The sequence below is a fragment of the Acomys minous genome (assembly GCF_964271855.1).
Source record: "Acomys minous genome assembly, chromosome: 7".
In the NCBI taxonomy this organism is placed as follows: domain Eukaryota; kingdom Metazoa; phylum Chordata; class Mammalia; order Rodentia; family Muridae; genus Acomys; species Acomys minous.
In genome coordinates this window covers 7,947,645-7,963,213 of record NC_140488.1, presented here as the reverse complement: position 1 = coordinate 7,963,213, position 15,569 = coordinate 7,947,645, and the positions used below count along the sequence as shown (strand labels likewise).

Genomic DNA, 15,569 nt, shown 5'->3' with positions numbered 1-15,569 from the left:
TGTGGGGTTCACGACCCATGGGTTGAGACCATGTCTGTGCAGGGAAATATTGTACATTCCCAGGGAAAAGCTGTGAGTGCTGACCTAAGGAGCTGTAGATGTGTATCTGGGGTCCTGGACAGAAGCTGTCTCTGCTGGGGTAGCTTGTGCTGGAGGTGTTGTGAGTGGGGCACACTTACATAGTAGTGGTAGGTTGGACTTGATGCTAAGGTGCAGCTGAGGCTGATGATGTAGGCATAGTGGGCAGAGCTGGCAAGCCGAGGTAGGAGCTTTGAGCAGTTACATGTCTGACTCCTGTCTTGCCAGTTGATGGACACGTTGAGGGCTGAGTGAAGTGTAAAGTGTTGGCAACTACTGAATGCAGTGGAGAAGAGGGAGCCTGTTTGTGTGTGCTGCAGCAACTCTTGTGGGTCCGGCTGTGAGTGCTTTCCTAGGTGGGCTGGATTTGGACTGGACATTCCCAGGAAGGGCCATGCATCTTACCTATCTCCTTTTTGGAAGGAATATTTAGTATTCCCGAGTCCAGCCTTTTCCTCCTGAATGCTGGGACTAAAGGCAAGCACCGCCAAGGCAGAAACACTTTTGGCTCTTGAGTCGCCCCTGCTAGGCATTTCCAGAGCTGATTCATCTTGACTTCTCTCTCCTCTCTCAGGAAGATGAGCCTTTGGAGCATGGGGTGCCATTGGAGGCAAGAGGGAGCCAGGCGTCTTTGACAGAGGAGGTAGGTATTGGCAACCAGGTAAGCTGTCATGGTCATTAATGAACATGTGAGAAGGCCCCGTCCCCCAGAGAGAGGACTGCATAAAGCATGCATGGCCCTGTGCTGATGCCTAGGGAACCCTGAGTGGGAGCTGCCACTCTTGCCGTGGAAAACTGATTTTCCAGGAAGGGGAGCTAAGATGCACTTTGGATGGACTTTGGAAGCTCCGAACAGAGCAGAGAGGAGGCCAGGCCAGGTGGCCATCACTGCAGATTCCACCACAGGGCATGATGGCACGTGCTCCAGGCTCAGCCATCATGTCAGGGTACAGTATTGCCAGGTGTGGGAGTGTGCCACAGTGAGAATCCTTGCACTCAAAGGCACACGCAGGACCAGAGTCCTTTGTGCATAGGGCACCCCCCAGGCAAAACCCTGCAACAGGTTTTGAGAGCTGCCCAAGCTTCAGGTGTCAGATTCAACTCACCCTTTCTCTTCACCCCCCCCCACAGGCCTGTGAGTCTTCATCCCTCTGAGCTGCAACAAGTCCATTCCTGTGTTCCCAAGGATATCAGCATGGATCCAACTGACAGCAGATACACAAGCAACCTCCCAGACAGCTCTCAGTCCCAAAGCAGGGCAAGGGCCCTGGAGCGTGCCCACGTCCTAGGTGCTGAGGCAGGTGAGGTGGCGGCCACCGCTACCCACTAAGGGTATCTGTCTGTTCAGGATACACAGGACATTCCCTCGTGGCCTCAGAGAGCCTCCTCTCCTGACTATGCTAGGGGCCCTGTCAGTAGGGCATCATCTGTTGAGTCTTCTGTCAGCCAAGCTACAGAACTGGCTGATCCACACTCTCTCTCACAAGGTGTCCTCAACAGAAAGAGGATTAATGTGGTTCACTTGCTTCTCCTCAAGTACACTAGGAAGCAGCTGACATCTAAGGCTCAGATTCTGTACATAGTCCTCCGCAGTTATGAGGAATACTACCCTGTCATCTTTTCTAAGGCCTCTGATTGTTTGAGGCTGCTCTTTGGCCTGGAGATAGTGGAAAGAAACGCCCTGGACCACATCCACTCTGTTGGCCTTGCCCTTGGGATCACCTACTATGGGACTCAGCATGGTTTTCCAGGCGTACCCAAGACAGGCCTGCTACTAATCGTGCTGTGCATCATCTTTATAGAGGACAACTGTGCTAGTGAGCAGGCCTTGTGGCACGTACTGAACAACATGGGGCTGTATGCTGGCAGTGAGCATTTCATGTACGGGGAGCCCAGACGTCTCATCATGGAGCATTTTGTGCAGGAAGGGTACCAAGAATACAGGCAGGTGCCTGACAGCAATTCTCTTTCCTATGAGTTCTTGTGGGGCCCAAGGGCGTGCGCTGAAACCACCAAGATGAAATTACTCAAGTTTTTTGCCAGCATCTTTAAGCAGGATCCCAGAGCCTACCCCTTTAGATATGAAGAGGCTTTGAGAGAGGAGATAGACAAGGTCTAGGCCAGGAGGGCCGGGCAGATGGCCCTTCTGGCTCTGCCCTGCACATGTTCTACTTCCCACATGGGCAGTTCCCAACCAACCCCAGTACAGGCAGAGTCAGTCATCTAAGTACCACACCATCATGTCACACAGGGTGGGAGGAGCTGTGTGAACCACTCTCTTCTGTTCTTCCCTCTACTCTGTCCTGTCTGGGTGGCTTGAGGTTGTCTAGTTGTTATAGAATGTTGCTGCTACCTTTACTACAAGGCTCATGAACCTGGGATGTCTTAAGTTTGCAAATGGATTTAGCAATGCCCTTGCTGTTGTTCATCCAATTCAGGAGAAGGGTATTATTGTGTAAACCAACGAGATTGACTTCTATCTAAGTTGTGCTATTTCTCAAGCTACGATGGCATTCTAAGTGTACGTTCCCAGGCAATGGGGAAGGCCTTGGCCTTTCCCTGACAAACAGAATAAAATGATCTCAATTGCTTCCTCAGTTTTCATCTCCTGTTCTGGGCAACTGCAGTGAAGGCAAAAGGAAGGTGAAAGAAATTTCTTCTGCATGCTCTCGCCGGGCACCAGCTGCTCTGTGAGAGGTCCTGGGTTAGCAGGCAGCCTTAAGGCTGGTCCACCCTCTTCTAGGAAATGGTGTCGCTCAAGTGCCCCAAAACTGTCAGGAGGACAGGTGAGAACTCCCTTCACAGCACAAGTACAGCAATGTTGCAGAGGGCTCACGTTCAGCTAATAGCCCCAAGTAGGTGGAGTAAACCAAGGCCCTTATGGGTCTCAGAATTAGTAACCAGGAACAGGGCCTGGGGCGGTGTGAATGACTTAGGGCTGGGAGAAGGGAAAACTGCTCCAAGCTGCTGTGCTGCTGGACTTGGCATGGAGGACACGGGCTGGGGTTTCCTCGGTGACTGAACACTAGGATAACACATACAGTCAGAAAGGGTGTATCCCCATCACCCCAAAACAGAAAGGAAAAGTGTGCAGACAGGAAGCCTATCCTGGTGTTAGAGTTACAGAGGACACAGCACGTGTAGGGCATGGTTCACCTCTGCCCTCTGCACGTGTTCCTCCTCACACACAGGTAGAATCATGGGAAGGTGAGGCCTAGAGCTCCTAGGCAGGGCCTCTTCCACCTCTCTAGTCAGGAGAGACAGAGATGACTCCTAAGGGTGTATTAGTGTGTTGTCTACATGTGAAGTGTTCTGCACGTGTCCCTGGTATCCCCAGAGGACAGAAGAGGATGCCACATTTCATGGAGGCAGTGTTCCACATGCTTGTGAGTTTGCATGTCAGTGCTAGAAATTGAACCTTCCTCCTGCAAAATCAGGAAGTGCTCAGCAAAGCTCTAGTACCAGGCCAATTTGTTTTTTAAAAAACAAACAAACAGACAAAAAAACATTTCAATCCCCGTATAGGAGAGTGTGAGGGAGGACTCATGCATGCCTCAGTGCTGGTGGGGAGCCAGAGGATATATCTCAAGTTGGCTCTTCCTTCCACCTTGTGGTGTTGGTACCTCATTGGCTTCTGCTGCTGCTCTCTCAGGAAGATGAGCCTGGCTTCTGCTGCTGCTGCAGTATGCAGTCCAAGCTGGCTGCCTGGGAGATTCTGGCCCATTCTCCTGCCTCTCCTGCCATCTTGCCAAAGGAGTGCTAGGATTCCTGCATCAGGTGCTAGCTGCTGCATCCCACTATTTATGCAGGTTCCAGGGAGGTAATCAGACAGATCCTCAGGCATGAGCAGCTACCACTCTTATCCTGTGATCTGTTCCCCCAACCAGAAGATAGCATTCTAGCTCAGTTCTCTAGTGCAGTGGTGACCGAGATCTTAACATGTGTCCAACAAGCAGGAGGATTTAGTAAAGTTTATTCAGGAAATTTCATTCTGGCTGCTTGGCTGTCCCCTGCCCCTCCTTTCTCTGTGGTTCTCTCCCCTCAAGGAACTGCACCTGCAGGTTCTCAGTCAGGTCCCCACTTCCCAGAGGAGGAACTGTCAGGCATCCTAGCATTGGGAATGTCCCCTCTTCACACGGTTTTGTGAGGTTTCTCAAATGGAGAAAGCCACTCTGATCTTTCTGAATTCAGGTAGGCACTTTGCAAGGACCCTAAAGGTATCTCTTTGAGCACCAGTGGTCTAGAAGTCACACAGCTTCGTCCCTGTGGTCAGCCTAGCTCCAAATGCCTCACACTGTATAGATGAACCCCCTTTCCTTCCATTCTGGGGAACCCAGCAGAGACATCATTTTCAAGTACTCCCAGAGGAAAAGATGAGTGAGTAGCTTTAAGGGTACACACAGGTCCTGAGAGTGCACTGTGGAAGCTCTGGTCTGGTTACAACAACTTCAATTAATCTAGGACAGATGGTCTGGTGAGCTGCACCCAGCAGCTACCAACATGGGGCAGTGAGCCCCCTCCTTTCCTGATCAGGGGCCTCTGTGGATAGAAGGCATTAGAGAGGTTCCCAGAAAGAAAGAGGCCCCAGGACTTAGAAAGAGGCCCCAGGACTTAGTCAAGACTGAAGATTAGACTTAGTTTCAGAAGCTGCAACACATGTCCATGGCCACTGACAGTCAAGTGCAGTGTGTCCTGCTGTGGGTCTGGAAACAAATCTCATGTGACTTAGAGGAAGAAAGGGCAGCTCCCCAAGCTTCTGCATCCCCATCTGCATCAGGGACTTTGGGGGTTGGGGTGTCTCAGAGCTATTTTGTGAAATTCCTGGAAGGAGAAAGCCTCAATTCTCTTTTGAAGCATATAGGCCAGAGCTTAGGGTGGGCCTAAGGGGCCTCTCTCAGGATAGGTGGGCCACAAATAGTGCTGCTTCATGGCGTGGATAGCAGGCCAGCCAGGAGGGCTGTGTCCAGGAGCTCCTCCTTGGAGATTTAGCACAGGAGCCTGAGAGCGGACTGTGATGGCTCTGGTCCAGAAACAAGCACTTCAGATCATCTGGGTCACATGATCTGGTTTCCCTGAAAGAGGATCCCATCATCCCCAGGGAGAGAGTCAGACCTGAGAGTGGATGGCAGAAGACACAGTGCAGAGAGAGGGCCCCACAGCTGTCCCCTTGTGGTGAGGGAGCACTGTGCCAAACAAGTTCCCAGTTGCTGGAGTCAGCCCTTTGCCCAGTAGGGCACTGAAGACAAAAACACAGGAGCTATTTTTAGAGGTCCAGTTATCCCTGACAGTGGCTTTGCATTCGGCATGTATGTAGGACCTGAGACACGACAGCAGAAGCCCCACCCCATCTAGAAGGCACCCAAATGGTATTTCCACCTATGTGTACTTGGAAGAGCAGGTCGATCCCACTCCTCTCCAGGCATTCAGTGCATGATGCCATTTGGGGACTTCAGAAAGAGAAGGGGACCAAGTGTCTGTCAGTCAAGTTGTGTGCTCTGAGTGCTTCTGGGAAACTGACCCACAGATTGACATGCATTGCAGGCAGACAGGCAGACAGGCAATGCAGGCAGACAGGCAGACAGACAGACAGGCAGACAGGCAGACAGGCAATGTAGGCAGACAGGCAGACAGGCAGACAGGCAGACAGACTGGGATAATTAAGCTAGTCTGTATAGGTTTAACAGTGGTGAAGGAAACTAAGGCTGACTTATATGAGTGATCCCCTCACCAAGTTTCCTCATCTGCCTTCTGTGACCTCAGGGTCAGCACATGTGGGAAGGGTTATAAGCAATGACTGTAGTTCTGAGTGCTCAGAAGATGCCTCAGCACTGACATACAGGAATGAGATCCTCATCTACCCTTTCAGGTTACCCAGGGCAGGGGTGGTGGGATGGCCAGGCTATCAGGGCCAACTGACAGTACAGGTTGGACCTGAGAATCACTTCCTAGATAGAGGCTCTAGATAGTGGTAGTGCACCCTGCCACTGAGCGGGGCCCATGTTCTTGGTCTACACAGCACAGGAGGGCTTCCACACTCCCTCAGCCCCGGGGGTCCTAGGTGTTGTTCCTGTGGGCATCTGTCAGCGCTGCACCGTCCAGCGGAAATAAGACACCAACAACCAGACTACTTCTGGATATCTTTACTCAGGATTAAGCTCAGTGGGAATGGCCCCGAAGAAGGGAAGGGCCAAGCTTAAGTACAACTCAAGGGCTAATCAGCTCATGCCATGCGCCACCTCCTCATAGGTACGCGTCAGAGCAGGACTGCTGGTCATCAGATCACCAGTTACACTTGCACAGCCTTTTGCCATATAAGGACTTGTTTATCTTAGATAGCGCTAGCCATCAGGATGGCAGAAGCCTATGCCATATTAAGGCACGGCACCTCGCAGCTCTCCACAGGCATCTTTGCTTCTGCTTGCAGTACTTGAGGTGACAGAAGAGCTGGACTTGTCCCAGGGAGAAAGGCCTAAGATACGTAGAAGTAAGGTAGCAGGGCCAGAAGGAGGAGCAAGGAGACCTCTGAGTCAGCGCATAAATAAGCTCTCTCTACTGTCAGCTGGGCCTGGTGGTGGGTAAGACTGTGGACCAGAGATGCCACCTCTGACTTCCTGCTCTGGGGACCTCTGAGGCGGGGATCATCGCTGTCCTTGACTTGAAGCATAGATGTCACTGATGGAGGTCAGCAGGGGACTTGTGAGGAGTCAATAGGACATCCTTCAGAATCACCAAGACAAGAGTGGACCCCTGCTCCTCTTGCCAGTCATGAGAAACACACTAGGGGTGCTCAGATGGGCTCTGTCTTCACTCTAGTCTCCTCCCCAGGAGGATGAACCTGCCTGGTGAGGGAAGGGTATATATACCAAGGCAGTAGAGGGAGCCATGTGAGGTTACCAGAGAAGGTGTCCATGATCGGCCATCCATCCTAGTGAGCAAGCACAGTAAGACTTTGGTGCCCCATTTTTTGCCATCTCCCCTTGGTGGGGAGGCCTGAGGACACTCAAAGAAAGAATAAGCAGGTTACCAAGATGAGGCTTGATAGCCTATGTCCAGCTTAGTCTCAGACCTAGGGGAGGGGAATAGAGTGAAAGCAGGAGGGTGGAATGGGAGGATACAAGTGACAGGATAGCAACTGAGTTGTAGTCTGAATAAATTAATACATTTAAAATTTAAAATAAGCAATAAACCTTGATGGGACTGAGCCAACTCCACAAGTCAGGGACCACATAGAGCCTGTTATGTTGGGGGATGGTCTAAGTATTTTGATGCTAATCACTGCTTGCTGTCTCTGTGATGCACCTTTTTTCTTAATAAAAAGCCATCCTACCTGGGCAGGGTAGAGGACACAGGTGGGGCTAGGAGAGAGAGGAATCCTGGGAAGAAAAAGGCAGGAATGCCAAGAGGGGGAAGGAAAGAGACCTAAGGAAAGGAGAAGAAGGCAGCCATGGGCTAAATGGAGGAGAAGCACATGGCCTGAGTGGATAGAGAAATCAGCACAGATGAAGAACATTAGGAGGAATTTGATGTTATGGATGCGAGGTAGCTTGATAGAAGTTATAGGAAGCAGATGGCATGGGATTGAGGCAGGGATCCCATGCCTGCACCACCATGGGGGGTAGTTTAGAGGATTGATATCTGCCCTGCCCCACATTTACTAAGGCTATTTTAAAATATAACACGTGTGCGTGTCTTCATTGATTGCTAGCAGGGCCTACAGGCAATGCATATAACAGAAAAAAATGTTATACCCATATTCTGTTTCCTGTGGAGCTCTAAGGGGAAGCTGCTGTGGATGGCTTCTCTTAGGCATCTTGAGTTAAGGTGAGTGAGGTATCTCTGGTTTTGATGACTAGTACCTAGGATTGAATCATATCAGCGGTTGGGGCCATCTTTGAGGGTAAAAGGGATTCAAAGTTTGGACCTTCCCCCAAGGACTGTGGCTATTTGAAGCTAAGAAAAATAGGTTGCACAATTGTTTCTGTCCCAGTGTCCACCCCACAAGGCAGGAAGTGTCTTTCTTACTTAAAGTACCTCAGGATGAAAGGTGGGGCGGTGGAGTCTTTGGCCAGATTCATTCTGGTGGAAAGGGAAGATGTCAGGAGGATCAGGTAAGATGGATGCACATTAGGTGTACTTCAGGAAACCCTTTTTTACATAGGCATAACTGCGTCATGTGCATGTTACACAAGATCAGTCCCCCGCCCTGCCTCCAGGGCCCCTAGGTCAATGGATAACAGCAGCAGGTCACTTTTGCCTGAGAGGGTTTAGGATCTCCTGGAGGGGAGGAACTTGACCTGAGCTCGAGACATCTATGAGGCTTGTGAGTTCCCAGGCTGGACACATCCAGGTGAGAAGTCCAGGGACTATTTAAGGAAACTCCAGGCCAGCACACAGGCAGGGACTCACAAAGCCTTCCCAGGACTGCTATTACACAAACAGCCTTGGGCAGGGCTCTCAGTCTGAGCCCTCTGGCCTCTTTCCTGGCTTAAATTGAGCAACTTAACCCAGCTCATCTGAGCAAAAGTCAATGTGTCAAGATTCAAACTGAGAACTGACAGATTTTCATTGTCTAAACCCAGGATTCCAGGACCCTCCCTACCCTCCTGCAGCCAGACTGGTTCTTTCCACCTCAGCTGGTCAGATATGCCTTATCATGCCTGGTCTCCCCTTTAGGCCTATTTCTTAATCTTCGTCCCAGTGAATTCTGAGTTAAAATCATCCGGCCCTGAGGCTTTCCCCTCCTCCAGCTTGGTTGGGAGACATTCAATGACTGCTTCTTTTCCTTAGGGGTTATAGAGGTATTTAACTTGTTTTCCTGATCTTGATTTAGATTTGGTAAATGGAATCTACCAATCTACCAAAAAAATGTCCATTTTATTTAGATTTTCCAATTTTGTAGACTATGATTTTTTGAAGTAAGACCTTACATGTCTTTGGTTTTTTTTTTCACCAGTGTCTGTTGTTATGTTCTGTATTTCCTTTCTGATTTTGTTGATTTGGATATTTTCTCTCTGCCTTTTAGTTAGTTTGGCTAAATGTGTGTCTTTTGTCTATCTTGGTGACTTTCTTAAAGAACTGATCCTTGCTTCTGTTCACTCTTGGTATTATCCTCTGTTTCTAGTGTGTTGACTTCAGCTTGAGTTTGATTATTTGAAGCCATCTACTCCTCTTGTATGTGTTAGCCTCTTTTGTTGTGGAAGCTTCCAGAGGTGCTGTTAAGTAGCTACTATGGATTCTCCCCAATTTCTGTATGAAGGCGCTTAGTGCTACAAACTTTCTTCTTAGTATTGCTTTCATTGTGTCCCATAAGCTTGGGTATGTTGTGCCTTCATTTTCATTGAATTTTAGACAGTCATTAATTTCTTTTTCATTTCTTCCTTGGCCTAGTTGTCACTGAGTAGGGAGTTGCTCATTTTCCATGATTGTGTAGGGTTTTTGTTATATCTGTTGTTGAGATCCATCTTAATCTATGGTGATCTGAGAAAGCACAATGGGTAATTTCATTTTTTTTGTATAAGTTAGGGTTTGCTTTGTGACTGACTACATACTGCCAGTTTTAGAGAAGGTTCCATGTGGCACAAAGAAGAGAGAATATTCTTTTGTGCTTTGGGTGAAAAGTTCTGTAGATAACCATTGGGTTCACTGGATTCATTCCATCTGTTGGTTTCATTATTTCTCTGTTTTGTTTTTGCCTCAGTGATCTGTCCATTGGTTAGAGTGGGGCACTGAATTCTCCCACAATTGTGGTGTCTGCATCGTCTTGTGCTTTAATAACAGATTTGTTTGGGGTTTGTTGCTTTTTGTTTGTTTTGTTTTTTAATTTTTTTTAATAAAGGTGTGTGCCCTTGTATATTGTTCAAAGATGTTCTGAATTGGAATGCCCTGTGGTAGGCTTTTCCTTTAGTGAGAATGGCATATTCTTCCCCATCTCTTTTCATGAATTTTGGTTGAAATTCTACTGTTTCATGCTGTACTAGTCTATTAAAGAGCTGGCTCTATAGTTGGATTAGACACCCAGTCTCACAACCCAAGCATGCTTGCTTTAAAATTCCCTTGAACATTCCTGTTCTGGGTCAGGAAACCATCTGACACTAGGACAAAGAGAGAAAACAAAGCTAAACAGCCCATGGAAAGACACTATGTGACTTCAAAGAGCTAAAATATAAGCTGTAGTTTAGGATCTTAAAGAAAAAAAAAATTTAAAGATGTATTTATTACTTAGATAGCATGTGTGCCTGCACGCCAGAAGAGGGCACCAGATCTCACTACAGATGGTTGTGAACCACATGGTTAGTTGCTGGAAATTGAACTCAGGGTCTCTGAGACAGGATTTGTAGTCTTATTGAATATTGTTAAAAATCCCTAAAGAGGGTATATACCATTGGAGTCTTTCTGCTTCTGGGATAACTCACTCATTATGATCATTTCTAGCTCAATCCATTCATCCACAAATTTCCGCAATTCCTTGTTTTTAATAGCTGAATAGTATTCCATAGTGTATATGTACCACAGTTTCTTTATCCATTCTTCTATTGATGGACACTTAGGCTGTTTCCAAGTTCTGGCTATTATGAGTAAGGCTGCTATGAACATGGTTGAGCAAATTTTCTTGTTGTGTGCTGGAGCATCTTCTGGGTATATTCCAAGGAGTGGAATAGCTGGGTCTTGAGGAAGCCCTACTCCCATTTTTCTGAGATAGCACCAGATAGATTTCCAAAGTGGCTGTACTAGTTTGCATTCCCACCAGCAATAAAGGAGTGTTCCTCTCTCCCCACATCCTCGCTAGCATGTGGTGTCATTTGAATTTTTGATCTTAGCCATTCTAATGGGTATAAGAGGGAATCTCAGAGTTCTTTTGATTTGCATTTCCCTGATGATTAAGAAGGTTGAGCATTTCTTTACGTGTTTCTCAGCCATTTGATATTCCTCTGTTGAGAATTCTCTGTTTAGTTCCAATCCCCATTTCTCAATTGGGTTATTTGGTTTGGTGGTATTTAATTTCTTGATTTCTTTATATATTTTGGATATTAAACCTTTGTCAGATGTAGGGTTGGTGAAGATCTTTTCCCAGTCTGTAGGCTATTGCTTTGTTCTCTTGACAGTAGAGCTAGAAATGATCATAATGAGTGAGTTATCCCAGAAGCAGAAAGACTCAAATGGTATATACTCACTTATATCTGCATATTAGCCCAAGGGGCATGTCCCACAAAAGCCTTCACTTACTAGGAAACTGGGAGAGAGGAGAGGACATCCTATTGGGAATCTAGATGAGAGAAGCATGGGAGAATGGCAAAGTAGAAGGATCCAGAGGGTCCTATAAACCAACAAGTAGAACATTATCATAGGCAGATTTGGGCCCAGGGGTCCCGCTCAAACTAAGGAACCAGCCAAGGACAATACAGGCAGTAAACTTTAAACCACTACCCAGATCTAGCCAATGGTCAGTACATTCTCCACAGTAGAGTGGAGAGTGAGATATGACTTTCTCACGTACTCTGGTGCCTCATATTTGACCATGTCCCCTAGAGGAAAAGACCTGGTGGCACTCAGAGAAAGGACAGCAGGTTACCAAGAAGAGACGTGATACCCTATGAGCATATACAGGGGGAGGAAATCCCCCTCAGGAACAGTCATAGTGTAGGGGAATAAGGGGAAAATGGGAGGGAGGCAAGAATGGGAAGATACAAGGGATGGAATAACCTTTGAGATGTAACACGAATAAATTAATAATAAAAAATCCCTAAAGAAAACTGAAACAACCTGGTGTCAGCATTTTCTGAGTTCCTATAGATGTTGGGTTTTTATAGTTTCCTGTTTAATGCCATCTAGGATACAGATAACTATATTTTTCTACAACTGAATGGCTTACCTGACAAATACTGAATAAGCTTTTCAGGGTATCTGCCTGCATCTGCAGACATACACCAACGGGTTAAAATATAAAATAAAACCCTCAGTGTAAACTATCTTGTTTGTAAGGACCAAACAAACTCCCTTTTGAAAAAGAGACTCCATTTTGCAAAGGAAACTGCATTCTGTGTTCAACCTATCCGAAGGCTGAACCCAGATTCCAGACTAAGCACACACTAGCCTAAACAGAAACAATGTTCACTGGCCACTCAATCAGCTCACCTTGGGAAAGTCCAAATACACTCTCTGCTGGTCAAGCTGAGCAGCAGGGTGTCTGGCACATAGCAACAACCAATTAGGAGAGGCCAGGTCAAGGTTCCTAATGCCCCCAGGACTGCCTCAGCCAACATTTTCTATAGGCCAACTTGCCCCTACATCTATTACCCAACGATGAAACTCTAAGTCTTGTAACTCTTTGCTTACAGCTTTTCTGCCCAGATGTCATCCAATCATATACTGTAGAACCCATTTATTTGTCTAAAACCTATAACAAACCCCTCTCAAATAAGACTCCAGGCCACTTCCCTGCACCTGCTGCATCAGCGCATTGGAGGTGTGTCCTGGGTTCCAACCTGCAATATAAATATAACCTTGCCACTGCATTTGGACTTGGCTCTTGGGTGGTTTGTTCAGAGAGTTTCTCAAAATTTGGACATAACATTGTTAGTAACTCCAAACATGCCTACTTAAGATAACCAGAGCTGGATTTCTGAACACTTAATATGCATTCCAAACAGGTGATAGGTAAGATGATTGGCCCTTCCTGGGAATATCCAATTCAAATGCAGCCCACCTAGGAAAGCACTCACAGCCCCACCCACAAGAGTTGCTGCAGCACACATAAACAGGCTCCCTCTTCTCCACTGCATTCAGTAGTTTTGCTAACGCTTTACACTTCACCCAGCCCTCAATGTGTCCATCAGCTGGCAAGACAGGAGGCAGACCTGTCACTGCTGAAACCCCTACCTTGGCTTGCGAGCTCTGCCCACTATGCCTACATCATCAGCCTCAGCTGCACATAAGCATCAAGCCCCGCCTACCACTACTACCTAAGTCATCCCAGCCCCACTCACAACACCTCCAGCACAAGCTACCCCAGCAGAGACAGCTTCAGTCCCGGCCCCCCAGGCACACATCTACAGCCCCTTAGCTCAGCACTCACAGCTTCTTCCTGAGAATGTACAATACTTCCCGCCACAGACAGGGTTCTCAACCCGTGGGTCACAACCCACACACCAGCTATGTATGTTGTGGTTCTATTTGTAACAGTGGCAAAATTCCAGTTGTAAAATGGCAAGAAAATACATGAGGGACTGTGTTAAAGAGTCACAGCATTAGGAAGGTTGAAACCCACTGCCCTTCCCTGACCTTTGCAACCACAGCCCCCACCCACTACTCTATCTCAGCAGGTCACAGTGCCCCACTGCTACAGGTGTTCTCTGCCAAATGAAGGTCAAGTGAGGATTCAGCCTTCTGCCCCCTCCTCAGAAAGTGACCACTCACATCATAGCCTTGGCCTGGTGCTCTGCATTCCTGCTCACTTATCTCACCACTCACACAGCCCAGCCCACAACAACTGCCACAGCAGAAACAGCCCTGGGCCCCCTTCTCCTTCAGCGGTTCTGGGCAACATTAAGTAGGGACCAAAAGTTACACTGACACAATCCAGCACTTAGTGAAAGGCATGACCTCAATCAAGCCCTGCATCAGCAAGAGAGCTCAGCCCACCACTCTTCAGTCAGCTCTCACAACCCCACACTAGTATACACCTACACAGCCCCATCCTGCTCTTAGGGTGACCCTCCCTCCACTCAGGTCAACATCCTGAGCCCAGCCCAATTTTGTAAGTGATCACCTAGCCTCCCAGCCTGGCAGGCCCTTACCTCCAAGCTGCAGGATCCATAGCCACGCCCCCAACACCTCACCACTTCCTGCTTCCCTAGTAATCAGGTGGGCTTGACCCCATGCAGATGCAGATTGTCCCTCACACCCCTGCCTGAGTCAGCCTACCTTCCCCCCTCAGCTGTTAGCACTCCAGGACTCCGCCCCTCCCCCACCCATGGTCCCCCTTCTAGTGCCTGTTCCCATGGGCACAAAGTTTCCTTCTCTAGCTCTTACTAGGTCCAGATCCACCCACCCTTCCACCCTAACATACAAGCCCCGCCCACCACTATTGACCTCAGCAGTCACAGCCCCACCCACAAGACCAGCACTAGTCCTCCTGCTGCAGGGCACCCTATCCTTATTTCCAAGTTTTCCCATAGACTCCTTCTCCATTCAGCCCTGGCCCAACCCTGACACTCCTTTTTGACTTCTTTCTGGGCCAGCTGTTATGGACCCTTGCCCCTGCCCTCCTTAGAGGTCCTCAGGATGAGCCTGATCCAATGGTGTCCCTAATGGTTAGAGCAGCCTGCTGTGCTGATCTCACAAACTGCCTGTTTGCAGAAGACCAAGCCTTTAATCCCACCACTTGGGAGGCAGAGGCAGGCTGAGAACTGTGAGTTCCAGGGCAGCCTGTTCAACAAAGCAAGTCCAGGACAGCCAAGGCTACACAGAGAAACCCTGTCTCGGAAAAAAAGGAAAGAAACAAGGAAAAGAATGAAAGAAAAAGAAAAAGAAAAGAATAGATTAGTCAGGGGATGGACAAAGGCACCTGAGTGGATGGTTGTAAACTTCCCTCAACAGTTTTACAGGAGCAACTGGCTCATGCCTGACCAATCATACTTTGTGGTGCTGAGCACCCCCTCACCTGGGGTGGGGGTGTTTCGGCTTGAACCTCAATGCATGGCCAGGACACTGTGAGCTGGAGGCCTGTGCTGCCTGGTGACCACAAGGCTGAGCCCACCAGGGGTCCCTAAGACTGAAAGTCTTGGAATCCACTCCAAGGGAATGAAACAAGGAAACTCTGGAGCAGAGTTTGTGCCCTTTGCCCTCCTGTGGCTGTGGTCTCCCTCCTGGAGGGTCTCAAGCAGTGCTGGGCCAGCCCCACCTCCTGCCACCCACTCTTCCACCTTCCTCCTGAGTGTGGAGGCAGGCAGGTGGCAAGCTCTGTGCTGTTCCTCCTGGGCCCTCCCCTTCTTGCCATTAGGCTGTGAGCTCAGTGAGGAGGCCCAGGTCACATGGCCTGTGTGCCCTGAAACTCCACTGACATTGATGCTCTGCTGCTTCTCAACAACATGCCCTACAGTGGGGTTTTGCTTAAGGACAGGCCATGCAAACCTGGGGTTTGGTGCTCTTGTGCCTGTCTGTGCAGTTTGAGAGTCTGGGGTCAGGGAGGGGAAGTGGCACTCACTGGATAGGATGGAGGCTTCTAGAGAAAGGCCCCACAAGGTCCTGCCAACAGAAGTGGCCATGCCTGAGGGAACACAGAGGAGGGAGTGTCCCCTTGCCCTATTCAGGTGTCAAACTGTGTTAGTGGATATCAGCATAGAGGCAGTCAGTCCTCTGGTTGTCCTGCCTGCTGACTCACTCTGAGGACATTGCCTCCAGTACCAAACCTAACTTCAGCTGAGAAGCACTTACAGAAGAGACCATGCTGCCCCTTTTGGTCAGCAAATTCTGGGCTATTAGGTCCAAAGGCA

At 48.6% G+C, this 15,569-nt stretch overlaps 1 protein-coding gene across 1 annotated transcript; it reads left to right on the top strand.

Annotated features, from left to right (window-relative positions):
• Window positions 1-1,273: 1,273 nt before the first annotated feature.
• Window positions 1,274-2,197, top strand: LOC311601945 (melanoma-associated antigen 11-like; the record flags this gene model as incomplete). The annotated part of the gene is made up of 2 exons (XM_084789700.1): window positions 1,274-1,379; window positions 1,410-2,197. 2 exons carry the CDS (start codon window positions 1,274-1,276, stop codon window positions 2,195-2,197), a joined length of 894 nt encoding a protein of 297 aa, XP_084645826.1.
• Between the last annotated feature and the right edge of the window lie 13,372 nt (window positions 2,198-15,569).